This window comes from Microcebus murinus, chromosome 10 (genome assembly GCF_040939455.1).
Source record: "Microcebus murinus isolate Inina chromosome 10, M.murinus_Inina_mat1.0, whole genome shotgun sequence".
Classification (NCBI taxonomy): domain Eukaryota; kingdom Metazoa; phylum Chordata; class Mammalia; order Primates; family Cheirogaleidae; genus Microcebus; species Microcebus murinus.
The window spans coordinates 37717600-37731433 of NC_134113.1; the positions used below are offsets into that span (position 1 = coordinate 37717600).

At 33.0% G+C, this 13834-nt stretch overlaps 1 protein-coding gene across 3 annotated transcripts in view; it reads right to left on the reverse strand.

The window, feature by feature from the left end:
- The window catches only part of SYT1 (synaptotagmin 1), a 521150-nt gene that overhangs the window by 124200 nt on the left and 383116 nt on the right, over positions 1-13834 (reverse strand). For 2 of the 3 annotated variants that reach the window (XM_076007145.1, XM_076007146.1), the window contains 3 exons: positions 13480-13602; positions 9915-10082; positions 6605-6772 (listed from right to left, as the gene is read on the reverse strand). In XM_076007145.1, the coding sequence (XP_075863260.1) occupies positions 6605-6772; positions 9915-10082; positions 13480-13602 (459 nt within the window). The remainder of the gene's footprint in view (positions 1-6604; positions 6773-9914; positions 10083-13479; positions 13603-13834) is intronic. The other variant, XM_076007147.1, reaches the window with a different exon arrangement.

Genomic DNA, 13834 nt, shown 5'->3' on the forward strand with positions numbered 1-13834 from the left:
GGATATGAAGAGAAAAACTAGTGGGCATTGGGATTTTACATTGCAATGTAATTCACAGCTACATTTTAGGGCTGAAAAGATCAAGAGCAACTATTTAAAGCAGATGGTATGATAAAATAGAAAGAGTGTGGGCTTCAGACCTGTGTTTGAATTTTAGTTGTAGCATTGCTTGTGTGAACTGGGACAAATTACTTAAACTTTCCTGGCTCTTAGGTCCCTTTCTCTCCTATTTTGTAGACAAGATTTAATAATGCCAATTTTGAAGAATGTTATGAGCATTATTTTTTGTTTGTCTAACAGTAGATGCTCAAGAAATGGTAGCTATTCTTTGTGTTTATAGCTTAGGTAGTAGAGAAGGTAAACTCTGATGAAGATGGACTTTGGAAATAAAGTAGCCAGGCTGTGAACACAGGGCTCTGGGTGGTTATAGCTGTGAAGGGGAAGGAACATGAGGTAGGTTTAAGTGTGACAATGGAAGAGCAATGGGAGATAGTCAAAGGACATTTTGAAAATTCCCAGAGTCTCCCTTTCATTTAATTCATGCTTCATTTAATTCATTGCTTTTCTAGGGAATTCACAATAAAAAAAATACTAAATTTTTGTTTAGAAACTCTAAAGTGAAAATTTGGATTTTTTTTCTACCTGTACCTGAAAAGTCTTTTTAACTAGAAAGACAATTAAATTACAAGCCTACATACTAGAGAGATATTTCAAGTTATTTTCTTTTTCCTATGATGTTTTTGGAAACCACATCATAAAGTGGATAATATTTATTATTCCTAAGAATACAGTTATAATTGGTGATTGAAATTCTGACCAAAGACTCAGATTCAAGTAAACCATAGCTGTGGCCAAAAACATACCATAATCAAATGTATCAATACTTCTATAATAGTTTAAAGGGAAATCAATATATTCCAAGTTCCATAAAATGGACACATAGATACTAAGTATATGAAGATATATTATAGTTTTGATATACTATAGAATAATTTAATATTCCTAAACCATAGCTACCATATTATAAATTTGACTAACAAATATTCTAGATATGATAAACTTAGATTTTGTTTCAATTTTTTGAATTCTCCTTAGAACTGATTCTTCCCTATTTTCCTCTGGGTTAATTTATACATTGTAAGCAGAGACTTACATAATAGCTTTACCTAAGTCTTAACTTTAAATAAAAGTTAAATTAAGATAACCTATAAGCTCTATGTGCATCATGGAAACAGGCTCGAAAAGAAGGTTAGGGAGAGAAAGAGACACTGAATAAGGCTTTAACAACAACAACAACAACAAAAAAAAAAAAACAAGAGAGAAAATCTATTATTACCTTTAAGACCATCAATAAAAATAGTAACAATGGTTTTGCTAAGCATCTATACTGCTTGTCTTTAAAGAAACATACTGAAAAAACCAAAGAGGTACTATTTTCAGTGTTCAGTGGTAAGACATTTTAGAGGCTTTAGAATACTTCAGGCTTCGTATGTAAAATAACACAATTACTATTATTAACAACGATATTGTTGTACAGTGGGGAACAACAGATATGGCTGCTGCCTGGATGGAGCTTGCAGTCTATTGAGGCAGACAGACAACGAACAAGTAAACAAAAACAAGTATGGATGGAGCACTATAGATGTAAATGAAGGTCTTTTTTGTATTTCTCAAATGTGAGAGATTGTGAATGACAAGGAAGGTTCTTGTTCGCATTCAGGCTTTAAAGTTCTAGCAATTAACCTTTATAAGGATTTCCAATGAGGGGACTGATTTGTTAGGTGGTGATTCTCAGACATCATAAGTTACCATCCGAGTGCTAAATGTACTTAGAAGAAACATCAGTTCTTTCATGATCTTTGGGCATTAAAGATACCATAAGGAATAATGATTTTAACCCATTCTGAAGAAATATCCAGTAATTGACCATTGGAAGCTAAAAAAAACTTTTGCTATTTGATTGAATATGTATTCTCCAAATGCTTTTCTGTGAAGTAAATATTTTTCTAATTAGGCTTAAAAATGTGAAATTTTCTTGCAAAATTGATTTTCCATTAAGGCACTAAAGTAGTTTCTCTTTCCTTCTGCTTGTGTACTAATTAAATTATGTTCCAACTTTGTTTTAATTCAGCAATCAATTTTTTTTCCATTTGCACTGAGTTACAGAATCTCATTTAAAAATCACTCTTTACTGAATTCCACACAAAGCAGAGGTGATAGATTTATTCTCTAATGGAGATAAAACAGTACTGGTCAAGTCATGAAAGCTTGCAGCATATCAGAGCAGAATGTTATTTAAAAAAAGCTCAGTCGTTTTCTGGAACTATCTATTTCTTATGCTGTTTTTAGAGAAAAGAAGCAGTAGTGGAAAACATGAGGATGAAAATAAGTTAAAAATAGAAAAAAAATGAATAAAATAAAAAGGATCTAAGTCCTTTGAGGAACCTGATGCTGGGGTGTGGAACTAAGACTATTTCTAAAATGGTCATAAATACAATTTTTAAAAAGAGAAAAATGGAGTCATAGCTGTTGATTGTAAAATTTGAAATAATTAAGTCAAAAGTATTAAATGAATGGATTAATTTGAAAGTATAAAGGTTGGGTACAGGTTTGACTTAGGGGTGATACAAATAATTACTGTTTGATTAAAGAAAAAAATCTCAAAAACTCAACATAGATAGCCTGAGGCTATGTGCATCAGTAGCTTTTTGCAAATGGAAGAACTGTATATACTGATCAGAAAAGATGACTTTGAGACCAAATACTGAGAAAGAAAAAAAAAAGAGAAAATTAACAGTTTTATATGTATCCATCTCTCAATTCAGATCTGTTTTAAAGAAATCAAAGAGAAAGTTTGAGCTGTCTCCAAGTTCCAGTGCCAGCTCCGTCTGTTAGAAGGGTAGGGGTAGACGAAGGGAGTAGTCAATCATGCATCACTAAGAAAAAAAAAACAAAAACTGTCCAGTGAACCTGAACCTAAACCAGTAAGGTGGCTTGATTGTGTTAATTTGAGAAACATTATCAAGCTCAATGGAAACTTACCATTGATGTTTCTACCTGAAGATGGAATAATAGTGAGAGCGTGTGCTGTCGTGAACATTCCTGGCCCAGCTTGTCTCTTCTACACCCCCTCCATTTGCAACACGTGCTTAGTAACTTCCAGAGGAGGCTCTCACACTGGCCATGCTCTTTCCTATTTCTTTCTAAATTGCTTGCACATTAATTGATCACTAAAATAACACACAGTCCTTTAACTTACACAATTGCTTCATCATCTTATGACTTTTATAGTTATCAACTTTCTGGCAACAAAACTTTACCCCATTCTATCAAAATCATAGAGGTGGATCTCAGTGGGTCTGATTTAAGCTGTTTAAACCCAAGTCTATAACTGAATAACCTGCTATGATTAGCAGTTTCATTTCTAGATTCCAAAGCTGTTTCTTGAATTTCATTTTCTGACTTTCTTTGCTGTCTTTCAACTCATTACAACATTAAAAATAACATTTAACACTGGTAGAGGAAAGCAAAACTAAAATCATGAACAAAATTGCTCATGTAAAATGGAAAAACAATTTCTTTAAAATTATAGGAACTAAAGTCAATAAAAGACTTCACGAAATTATAATTTTCTGTAGTTAACGGACAGTAGCATGAAAAAATAGAGCACATGTCATTGAGAATATGTAATTCTTCAGTTATAAAATATAATTGGAATCTTACTTCTTTTATTATGAAAAAGTTGTTAACTGGATTCAGACATCCAGAGATACTTTGTAAGCTACACAAGTGTTCTATGAGGTTCCCTATATCTTGACAAAGGGAAGTAGCTACTCAACTAAAAACCAAAAGTTACTACTATTCCTGGGTTGGATGTCAAAGGAAAGTCTTAAGAGTTTTAAAAATGTAATGGTAGGATTATTATTTTTCCATTAATAACTCCCAGAGACACTCAATGAGCACAATGGTGGTAAAGAAGAGAACAGATATAGAAGCAAAAGAGCATAACAAACAGGAGGATGAAAACACAAAAGGAGAAAGAGAACACAAAGAAGACTGACCAAGAAAAAAAGAACAAGAGATCTCTCACTGACTGAATGTTTACCACACACCATACTCTGTATTCTAGGTGCTGTCCATTCTATTCCATTGAATCTGTAAGTAAGATACGGGACAAAAAACATTAGGCCACTTTCTAGATCTAAAAAATGGAATATTAGAGCCCTTAAATGACTAGTCCCAGGTCTCAGAACTAGTAAATGGATCAGTCCGGGTTGAAACCTAGAGTGTTTGAGCTTTTAAAGATAGATCTTTTTCCAGAAACCAGTTTTGTTGGCAATAAGCAAGGCACAAAGATTGGAGTTAGGGAGGAAGATGAGCTGACACTAAACTCCATGAAAGCAGAAACAGTCTATTCTTTTTTTTAAAACCACCTAGCATAGTTTCAGGAATGTAGTAGATATAGTATTATCATAATGAATATTTTTGAATGATTCAGATGACATAAGTCTTAGAGAAGACATGCAAGAAGAAGAAAGAAATAGAAAAGAGAAAGAAGGGGGTGAGAACAAAGTTGTGATTCTCTTTGGGCAATCTACCTAACCTTCTAGATTCTAGAGTCAAATCTGTCAATTTAGTTTTAAGTCTCAAACTCTGCTAATACTCAAACATTATGAAAGAGGAAAATTGCTCGATGGTCTATATTTTCTTAACTTTTCAGAATCCTGTTGGGTGTGAGCATGGGATCCCATACCACCTGATAGTTATTCAGGTAAAGGGAAGGCATGTGAGCCACACCCCCTGGACAGGTGGGCATTGTGAGGCACAAGTATGTCATATTCTGATGTTTAACAAGCCAACCAAAAACCAGTCAACTGATAAAAGCCAATCAGTTAATATTTGTTATAGTCCTACTTTATCCCTCAGAGAAGGAATTTACACAAAGTCAAACACTTCAATAAAATATAAAAATTCAATGAAACATCTTACTACTTTGTTAAATAATTAAAAACATTATGATTGAATGATTAAATATTCCTTTTTCATGTAACTGTTGAATTTAAGGTTTATATTAGTTTACTCATAGGGAACATCTATTATGCTTACAAAAATCATAAAATTTAAAACTCAGTTTTTTTCTTGGGTATTCTCGAATATCCACAGTAGGGCTAAATCCATCTCAATATCTAAGAATGTTGACTAACCTATTTGTATAAGATATATATTTGTACAATATACATATATATTTCCTTCCCAAAAGAAAGCAGATCTTAAGTAATTTTGATTCCTATTTGTACAACCAAATCATGAATTTAGAGCACAAACAAAATCTAATTTCAGCATGGCAATTAACAAGCTTATTTTAAAACCTCACTACAGGTGTCCTCAAACTTTTTAAACAGGGGCCCAGTTCACTGTCCCTCAGACCATTGGAGGGCTGGACTATAGTTAAAAAAAAAACTATGAACAAATTCCTATGCATACTGCACATATCTTATTTTGAAGTAAAAAAATAAACGGGCAGAAACACCCGCATGTGGCCCATGGCCATAGTTTGAGGATGCCTGATGGGAGTATGAAGTTGGTAGCTTCAGATTAGTCACAGAAAACCCCAAGCTAAGAGGATTCCCAGGTGATGGGCTTGGTTGAGTTTCTCCGAGGACTTTATTCTCTCTCTGATCTTCCTGGTGACCCCAAAGTGACTATATCTCATGGAATCTTAGGGATCTGGTGATCCTAAATGACTGAGCCTGTTTGTAGTCCCTTGAGTAATTATAGCTACATGTCAGGACTTAAAAAGTGCTTGGGAAAGGAGTGGCTTTAGGAATTTGGAGAAGCTAGGAATTGTTTGATTTTCTGGTATTGGCCTACTAAAATGTTTGCAGAGAAAAATGCCAGTGCCAGGCAGGCATAGCATAATCAAATAGATCTGATCATTATGTAGCTTAAATGCACTAAAGATATTGAACTTCCCTTTTTAAGTCACGGAAAAATACTGGGCTAACCTATTAAAACTGGGAAAAAACAATGTGTGGAGTATTATAAAAATGTGAGTCATTTAAAAAATGGATTTAATGTCAGGCCTTGTGAATTATATTTGGTGTTTTGCCCATCATGCTCTGATATCCTCAGGAGAAACAATGAACTGTGGTACACAGAAATAATCAAGGAAAAAGTGCCATTTTATTTCTATGTAATAGCTATATAACCTATGTGGAAAATACAAAATGATTATGGAAAAATATGAGGAATAAGATGATTTTTCTCAGTCCTTGTAAGGAAGCGGGTTGTATGCTTGTGTGGCATTTTGTAAGCTTTTAGAAATAATTTTCCTGCACGTGTGTGTGTGTGTGTGTGTGTGTGTATGTCCGGGGCAGTTGTTCATAGACCCAGTATACAAATCTCTCTTTTCTTTCAAATAACACCCAGAAGACCTATATATTTAGTACTTTGTAACAGGGTTACACAGTCCCCCTGACCCTATTTTGCCAGCTGTTAACAGATAGAGACCCACATCACCCTTTGTAAAGAACATCTCTCAATGGGCTATTACATGAGCAACTGGTGAATACAGCTTGTGATACGAGAAATGATAATTTCTAACCTCTTCCTTCTCAGCACTTTGCAGATCACGCCATTCCTCGGTTACATGGCCAAAATCCACTGTGTTCATGGGGACTTTAAATTCTCCAATGATGTCATGCTTGGAGAAACGATCAAAGTCATACACAGCCATCACCAGGGTTTTGCCACCTAATTCCGAGTACGGCACCTAAATAAAAAGAGATGAGGATGAAATATCTGGTCACAAAAATGCTTAAAACATATTACTTGTTCATAGTGTTTACTTTTTTTATGTTAGATAAACAGAACAGGGTGATAATTTTGCTTTAGCTTATTTCTTAAATTGAGACTTTTTGACTAACCGCTCAAGGCTTAAATTACTTGAGAGAAAATGGGAACTTTGTGATTTATCACTTTATCCCAAAGTTCTAGAAGCTGTTAGTATTATTAATAATGGATCCTACTATTAGTCATGCTATAAATACTTTAAGATTAATAAAAGCATAAACAAGCCAATTGCATTTGCCTCTATAAATAAGGTTTTCTTATGGAATTTTGCTATTGTTATAAGTTATATTGTCTGGATGTAACTTAACAAGGGGCAGATAACCTGTTTCAAAAGTTCCATTAACTCTTTCAAGCCATTTAAATGCTACAGTTTAACAGAGCAATGATTTATTAAAAGATATGCCAGGAGTCTGAAAGAATTCAAACAAAATTCACAAGTGCCTTACCTACTCCCTAAAATAATTTACTGATTGACAAGAACTGACTAGAAAATTGATGTTTTGAATATCAGAGCTGCATTATAATGTGGATCTTGAAGTTCATTCTTAGGTATGACACATGTTAGGACAAGTGGTGGCAAAAGGCCAAGAACTGATGAATTCTCCAGCTGTTCAAATATATCTGGGACAGATGCTATGGGTTGGGATGTTGATTAGTGACATTTTTAATATTCAGGGAAAGCAATGCAATCTGAGTAAGCTACACTTCAGTAACTGGGTAGAAATGCCTAATTAAGAAATTGTTTAGACTTGTCTTGAAGGTTTGATCAATTTTCATACACTTCCTATTATTTTATCAGTGTAAATGATTGTCTTATGCTCCAGCAAACATTTCTCAATTAACTCTGTATATTAAGGAGGGAAGAAGGAAGAATATTTGGCCATGTACATAAGAAGTTTTAGTTCCCTGAGTTTTTATCTGTCATTTATTTATCATATGTTTAGAATCTGAATATTTTATTAAAATACTATGATTAAAAACTAGGCATAATGCTTTTTGCATTTTAGAAGGAATTTAAAATAAATTCTTCCAAAGAGCTGAATTTCAAAGCAAGACATAGAAAAATTTAGAGTAGGAATAAACCTTTAAAATTTTATCGTATTTCTAAAATCTCTCCAAACTTTTTGATGATTGTACTGAAATGGCAATAGTAAAAAACCTGGGCTTAGGGTTGGAAAGACCTGGGCCTGGGTTTCCTAACTTTCCAGCTGAAGGGTCTGAGGTAAGTGAATAAATTACCCTCAGCTTATTCATATATTAAATTGTGATAATACTATAATAGTGCCTACTTCATGGGGCACTATTTTGAGGATGAATGAATATATATATAAAATACCTAACACAGAGTAGACACTTAAAAAATATTTATTGTTTAAATGATTAGTAGATAAGAGTTTATTTTGGATGAAAAAAAGAAGATGAATTTAGTTTCAGATATGTTGAATTAATGTTAAATGGATTTAAATAAATTCTAAAGCCTATCCTCTTTAAATTCTCTTATAGTTCCATTCCTACATCATATTGTCTCTTGGCATTTCAAGATGAGCAATTTACAATGTCTATTGAAGAAATCAACCAGTTATCTAAAAAAATTAGCATATTTCTTAAATATATAAAAATACATTGTACTTTGGGTTTATTTATAGTTTAACCAACCTTCCTGAATGGAACTTGATAAAAGTTTATAGGGAATTTCAAAATTTCAATAATTATACTTCTTAAAGTCATAGAAATTACTAATAGAATTATTAGCAATTTTTTTTTAGAAATATATGCTGGTAACTCAAAACAAAGCCCCTATAACATTTATATAATTTAAGAATTTGCTTACTAAATTCTTGTTAGAAACAGCTAACCTAAATTAAGATTAATAAATAGTTAAGTAAAACAATTGTGATTATTATTTGCCATATTTTTTCTTTTCATATTTTGTGGTATATCAACCACAGTGATTAGCTCTTTATAAGCTGGGTATTTTCAGAATGTTTTTTTATTGCTATTCTAAATTAACTGGGTACAGAAAAACTGTAGATTTTAAATAAGATTTCTGACAATACATTAGGGACTTTGTCTTGAAAATTCAAAGATTTTAGAGTGAATAAAGACACTGCTACTTTACAAAATTGAAAACAAGGTTTGAGAAAATGACTCATGCCCTCAGTTTCATAAATTTATTTCATAGCAGAATATTTGCCAACATGAGGCACATGCTATTGCTAAGCCTGTCTGATAGATGGGGTGATTTTGAATCAGCCTGCTGGCACGTTCAGACATTTCATTTTTTTAGAAATGTATTGTTCTAAATAATTCATTTAAAATTTTTTCACATATTAGAGATATTCACCAAAGAATTGTTTTTATGAATGACTTTAAACCAAGAGCTACAAAGATCCCTGAGGCCTGTAGGGCATGTTTTTATATGGACAAGTTATTATATGGACAGAATCTCTCTTTGCTATTTTTTGTCAACTAGGGTGTCTCAACAAGATGAAGAACATCAGGGAAGAACCTAGAGTAAAGGAAAAAGGCGATAAATGCAGTAAAACAATATGCTCATATTCTTTTTATTGATAAGTTAAGAAGAATGGTTGTAAAGTGCTTACACACAGAATTTTGCCCCTGCACACATGGAATTTTGCAACAAGAGTAATATCTATTTGTACCATTTAAGCACTGGAAACATAGCTTACTTTATTCTGTGATTGCACTGGGGTTTTACCTATTTTCAGGAACTCTGAAACTCAGACAAATGATGATTTCATTTCTTTGGCTTTATTTTATAAAGGAACCTCAGTTTTTAGATGTGACTATGACACCCTCATCATGTTCCAGTCCATATTCCATAATGAAATGACTAAGCTGAATCCTACTTTGAGCCCATTGAAATGCATTCTAGAATCCTCACTAGACCAAAGATAAGAATTTCAGATATTCTGAATAGAATCATTGTGAGTCCCTGAACAAGAATTCATGTGCATGTCTATGTATGTATGTGTCAGGATAAGATCAGTCTTTTATCTAAAACAACAAAGGAAAAGTTACAAGTAAATATAAAGAAATACCTTGAAAGTAAATTGCTCATTGAAGACAGGATTAAGGGTTTTTCGGTGGACTTTTGTCTCAAATTTCTTCTTTTTGTCAGGCAGCAGAAACACTTTCACATAAGGATCAGATGTGCCCCCCATGTCTAGGGCAGGCAGTTCAGCAGCCTGGATGATCCCTACGAGCAGCTGAAATAAATGACAGCAGACAGCACACACAGACATTGGTGGTCATTTTGGAAAAGATCAATTTGTTCACAAGGCTGTATATCGTGATTTCTCCCTCTTTCTCTTTGCTTTTAATAAACTTCTATTCTCTTATGAATCTGAACACAGAGGGCAAATGAAGTGAGCTATAAAGTCTTCAGAAACCCAATTATGACAGATGCAGGCTCTGGGAGGCCTCATTTTAAGTGCAAAAGAGGCTTTTAAAAGGTTGCTGATTACAGTTAAATATGGAATTCATATTTGCAAAAGGGTTGCAATCAAATAACTTTCCAGTTGCTAAAAGCCTTCGTGCATTGTTTTTCTTTCCAGGGCATGATTTGTAAGTGGAAATAAATTGTTAAACAATCACTAGTAATTATAAAGTAGGAAATTTTTATTCTTTACCAAAGCCTCAGTCATACCAGCCAGATAGAAATTTCTTAGAAATTGGGTAGCATTTTGAGATTAAAAAAATAAGATCTTCCAGTTTCTATTATATTTGACTTTCACTTGTATGCTGGCTACATTTATTTTAACTTACAGTAGAATGATTATCTATTAAATTCTATGTTTAAATATACAACATGGAGTTAAACGTAATTTCAGCTTCATAGAGAGAAAGGGGAGGTTACAGATACGGTTTTTAAATGCTAAGTAACTATGCTTCTGTTTTTTTCAAATACAGCAAAAATATCTCCATTTCCTCAAGTCTATTTTTTTCATTGATACATCAATAAGCTTTATTAAGAATATTAGAGTATTATGGCATTAATATTTTTGAAAATAAAAGATCAGTGTACATGGGGGTATTATTGATACTCTTCCTTCAAAGATTTTGTGTCAAAGACTGGTTTATGGGAGAAAAAGGTAGAGTTGTTATTCAAGGTATATACTATTCAGTAAATGCAGCCACAGCATAGGTTTTCACATCAGAGCCTGAAAATTTGAGTCTGTGACTTTTAGCTAATAGTGTGAAAAAGCAATTCACCTTCTTAAAAAAAAAAAAGTCACACCCATTTTCCGTGAAACTGACCCACCATGTTTTTAAGTGCATTTGGGCTAGTTGTCTCAGTTTGTAACCTGGACCAATACCCTGAATGATTATGTTGTTTCCATTTTAATGCTTCAAAATCTTTTTTTGTGGTAGGATCATACAACAGTAGCAATAAGGGTGCTAGATTGTAGGCACACAAAACACACACAGATGGTCAAAGAATAGCTAAAATAGGCATCAGATTATAAAGACATGATTAGTAAAGCACACAGTCTGTCTCTTGCTTGGTTTGCTAAATTGGTATTTGCCTTTATGTAGCAATGGAATAAGCAAGACTCTATTTCCTCATTCTCTCTTTTTATAATCAATTTTCTTTTGGACAGGGAAAACACTAGAGATATAGTTTAAACTCTTTAAAACTAGATGATTATATTTTAGAGAGTTTTGGATATTTGTTAATAAAGAATGAAGTTACTTCTTCCAACCTCTCTCTGACTTCTACCTAAAAGATAAATATCACATTTGACTCTACCATGAGAGCTTCTCAATTAGAGTGTTTCAATGTTATCTTTTAGTTTTGGTAAGCAAATGTGTAGATTCATTAAAACTTTATCTGTGAAGTTCTCCAGCCTTTATCTTCCCTGCCTCATAGGAATCATCTTATAAATCAAGTTAGCTCAGAACATTTGGAAAAAATCAATGCATAATATTAAACAAATTTCATCTGATAGAATCTTCTAGATTCTCAGAATGAAATACCTTTTTAGACTTAATAGTTTGCTTGCTGTTAGTAAAAAATTCAGTGCTATTTGTTTTCTTAAAAATACTACTTTATAAAATACTAAAGAATAATTAAAGCTAACTTAGAAGTTCAAAATCATGACAAACCACAATGAGATATCCCTAGATTTCCACTAGAAAAAAATGAATGGAGGATAAATTAGGAGAAAAATACTGGATGCAAATGTAAAGATTGGGTAAATTTTTGAAAACATATTATATGTTAAGATAACATAAATTAACCTGTCCTTTCCTAGAATATATCAATAATAGATTTTGCTTCCAATGCAGTCTCGATGCTCAAATTTTGGTAGATGCGATAGAAATGACCTCAAATGCCATACTTAATTAACTGTAAATTATATACCTATAAGACTATACAAATCTGTGCCTATAACCCAATATGCAGCTTTCTAGAATGTATTATGAAATAACTAGTTAGGGCTGTAATGAAGCTGATCACATAAAATTATTGTCAATATAACAGAGCATATTTATATGTCCTTCATGAGGAACCCTCTGAAAACTTCAGAAAGTGAAGACATTATTTGAACTGTCAAATCCTAAGTAAGTCACAGAATTTCTGCAACTGTTAATACTTAGAGCTCTCACAGAGTTACTCACTTTGGATGTTAGTTATCAAAGATGAACATTAGTGTTTGATTCATTTATCATTCATTCCACATCAAACAGGAAATCATTAACATATGCTGCATTAGTAGTAATTGCCTTTACTTTATATTTATCTGTTCTTTTTTGGCCAAAAAAGATGAATGAATCAAAGCAAACTGGAGAGATTTAAAACTCCCCTAGTAGGAGGGCTATGTCTTGCATATTTTTAAGAACTTGAACTCTAACATAGCCAATTCCACTAATTCTTATCTAGCTTTTTAATTTTTTTTTTTTTTTAACAATTCAGAAGGTAAAGAAACATCCTTATCAATGACATGGATCCTAGAAGATCTTTGAATGTAGAAAGATTTTTAGCAGTTATCTTTGAGCTATCTCTATAACAGGCAGTCAATAAATGGTAGATAATATTATCATCTATCTAGTACCTCATAACTTTTTGAGATATTGAAGCAGGAATGCTTGTTTTTGTTACCTTCTGTTCCTTGTCACTTTTTGGGCAGTATTCACTGGAACTAGAAATCAAGCTGGTCTTCCTATTTTTCTATAATTACTATCTCATTAGCAACGAGAGTTTCATTTAGTATCATGATATTACATAAGGCACCCCTGCCTTTAAAATCTATGGACCATAGTCAATTTTTCATCTTTGATTGTTCCAGCTCAGGATGAGGGATAAGGTTGTGGCTGGGAACTCTCAGAAGCAGACTGAGTGCTTCTAAGTTAATTTATATTCTGTCTGCCTGCTGAAAGTGCCATAAGTAGATGTAATCTGTTGAATACTGTGAATTCTAATTACCAGAAGTTAAATTAGCAAGTAGGGGACTGCCTGTACTTAGAAATTATTTCATCAATAGCTTTGATAATTGCATTTTCCCCTTGCAGCAAATGAAATATGTTAAGAATTTTGTTGCACTTTCTACTTGGTAATTTCAGAAAATGTAATGGAATTAGAAGATATTTCCCCCCTCAGACCTGGTTATTCTGGAAATCATAATCCAGTGAGTATTGGAGTTTTCCCAGTTTCTCCTCTTCTTTAGGTTCTTCTTTTTCTTCCCCATCAGTCAGTCCAGTTTCAGCATCATCATCCTTAAGAGCCTATGATTAGAAAAATGGATCGTATATGAATTCAAGTGAATCTTCACTGAAACCCACATTAAACTGGGCCTGTAGTTATACTTCCAAGCTGTTAGAAGCAAGCACTAAGATGCTGGAAATATGTTTGTCTGACACACATTCACATTTGCTGCTTACATATTTTTTAAATTCCATTTGTGCACGGAATTTTTTCCCCCAATCAGCAAGCAACATGGAAGCAATGGAAGAAGCC